At 39.7% G+C, this 856-nt stretch overlaps 1 protein-coding gene across 1 annotated transcript in view; it reads right to left on the bottom strand.

Moving 5' to 3' along the window:
- Nucleotides 1–856, bottom strand: part of LOC119589200 (WSC domain-containing protein 1-like) — a gene marked incomplete at its 5' end in the record, with an annotated part of 57,302 nt that overhangs the window by 35,302 nt on the left and 21,144 nt on the right. The window contains 1 exon segment of the mRNA XM_037937799.1: nucleotides 683–801. Coding sequence (XP_037793727.1) covers nucleotides 683–801 — 119 coding nt within the window.

Here is an 856-nt window from a genome sequence, read left to right as displayed (position 1 = left end):
ACCCTAATAATCTCGGGAGCCCTTTTTTGCCTATTTTTTAAAATTGCATTTTTTTTTACTTAGAAGGCATAGATTTTCATTTTTAATTTCATGTTAAAAGATTTGCATTGCAGTTGTCATTCCCATCTAAGATTAAGAAGCCTTTGAAAAAATCAAAACGAAGGTTATGAATAAATCAGAGAGGCAAGAGCAGTCCCAGTATACACGAAGCTTAGCATGTAATTATCTTATCACGTGTTTTATGTATATGATAGGGACGTAGTGCTGGGACAGTCCTTGGGGCTTGAGTCGATACAGAAGGAGGGTTGGCTCTGTCAAGGTCACCTATCGGCTAATCTATTTGAAGCTCTGCCTCGCTTGTACTGCTTGTTGACGTTACTATGTTATCTTTAGTTATCGTCTATGTTATCTTCACTCCGTTATTTGTTATCAGTATTGTTCATCTTCACTTCGTTACTCACGGTACTATTTTCTTTAACGTTACTATGCTATGTTACACTCGTATATATTACCTGCACTCCGTTACTTGTGTTTCTCTACGTTATCACGTTATCATCACGTATTTACTTGTTACTCACCTTTGTTGTTTTCTTGTGCTACTTTCCTAATGTTACATTAGTTACATTTTTTTTTCACTCTAGTGGTTACCTTATGACCATTACCTCCGTTACTCGTTACTCACCCGTGTTATTCCCTCTGTAGTCCCACGCTGTTTCCCTCTTTACCGGAGCTCCGACAGGCGCGTCGACTCTCTGATCCTCGGCAGCGACCTCGGCTACGTAGATTCCTGGGTTGTCCAGACTGTAGAAGATAACAGGGGGGAAAATCAAGAAAAGAATACGTTATGTCGACTCTG

Source organism: Penaeus monodon, chromosome 25, assembly GCF_015228065.2.
Source record: "Penaeus monodon isolate SGIC_2016 chromosome 25, NSTDA_Pmon_1, whole genome shotgun sequence".
NCBI classification, from domain to species: domain Eukaryota; kingdom Metazoa; phylum Arthropoda; class Malacostraca; order Decapoda; family Penaeidae; genus Penaeus; species Penaeus monodon.
The sequence above is the reverse complement of the archived record's forward strand: the minus strand, read 5'-3'. Positions and strand labels throughout refer to the sequence as shown.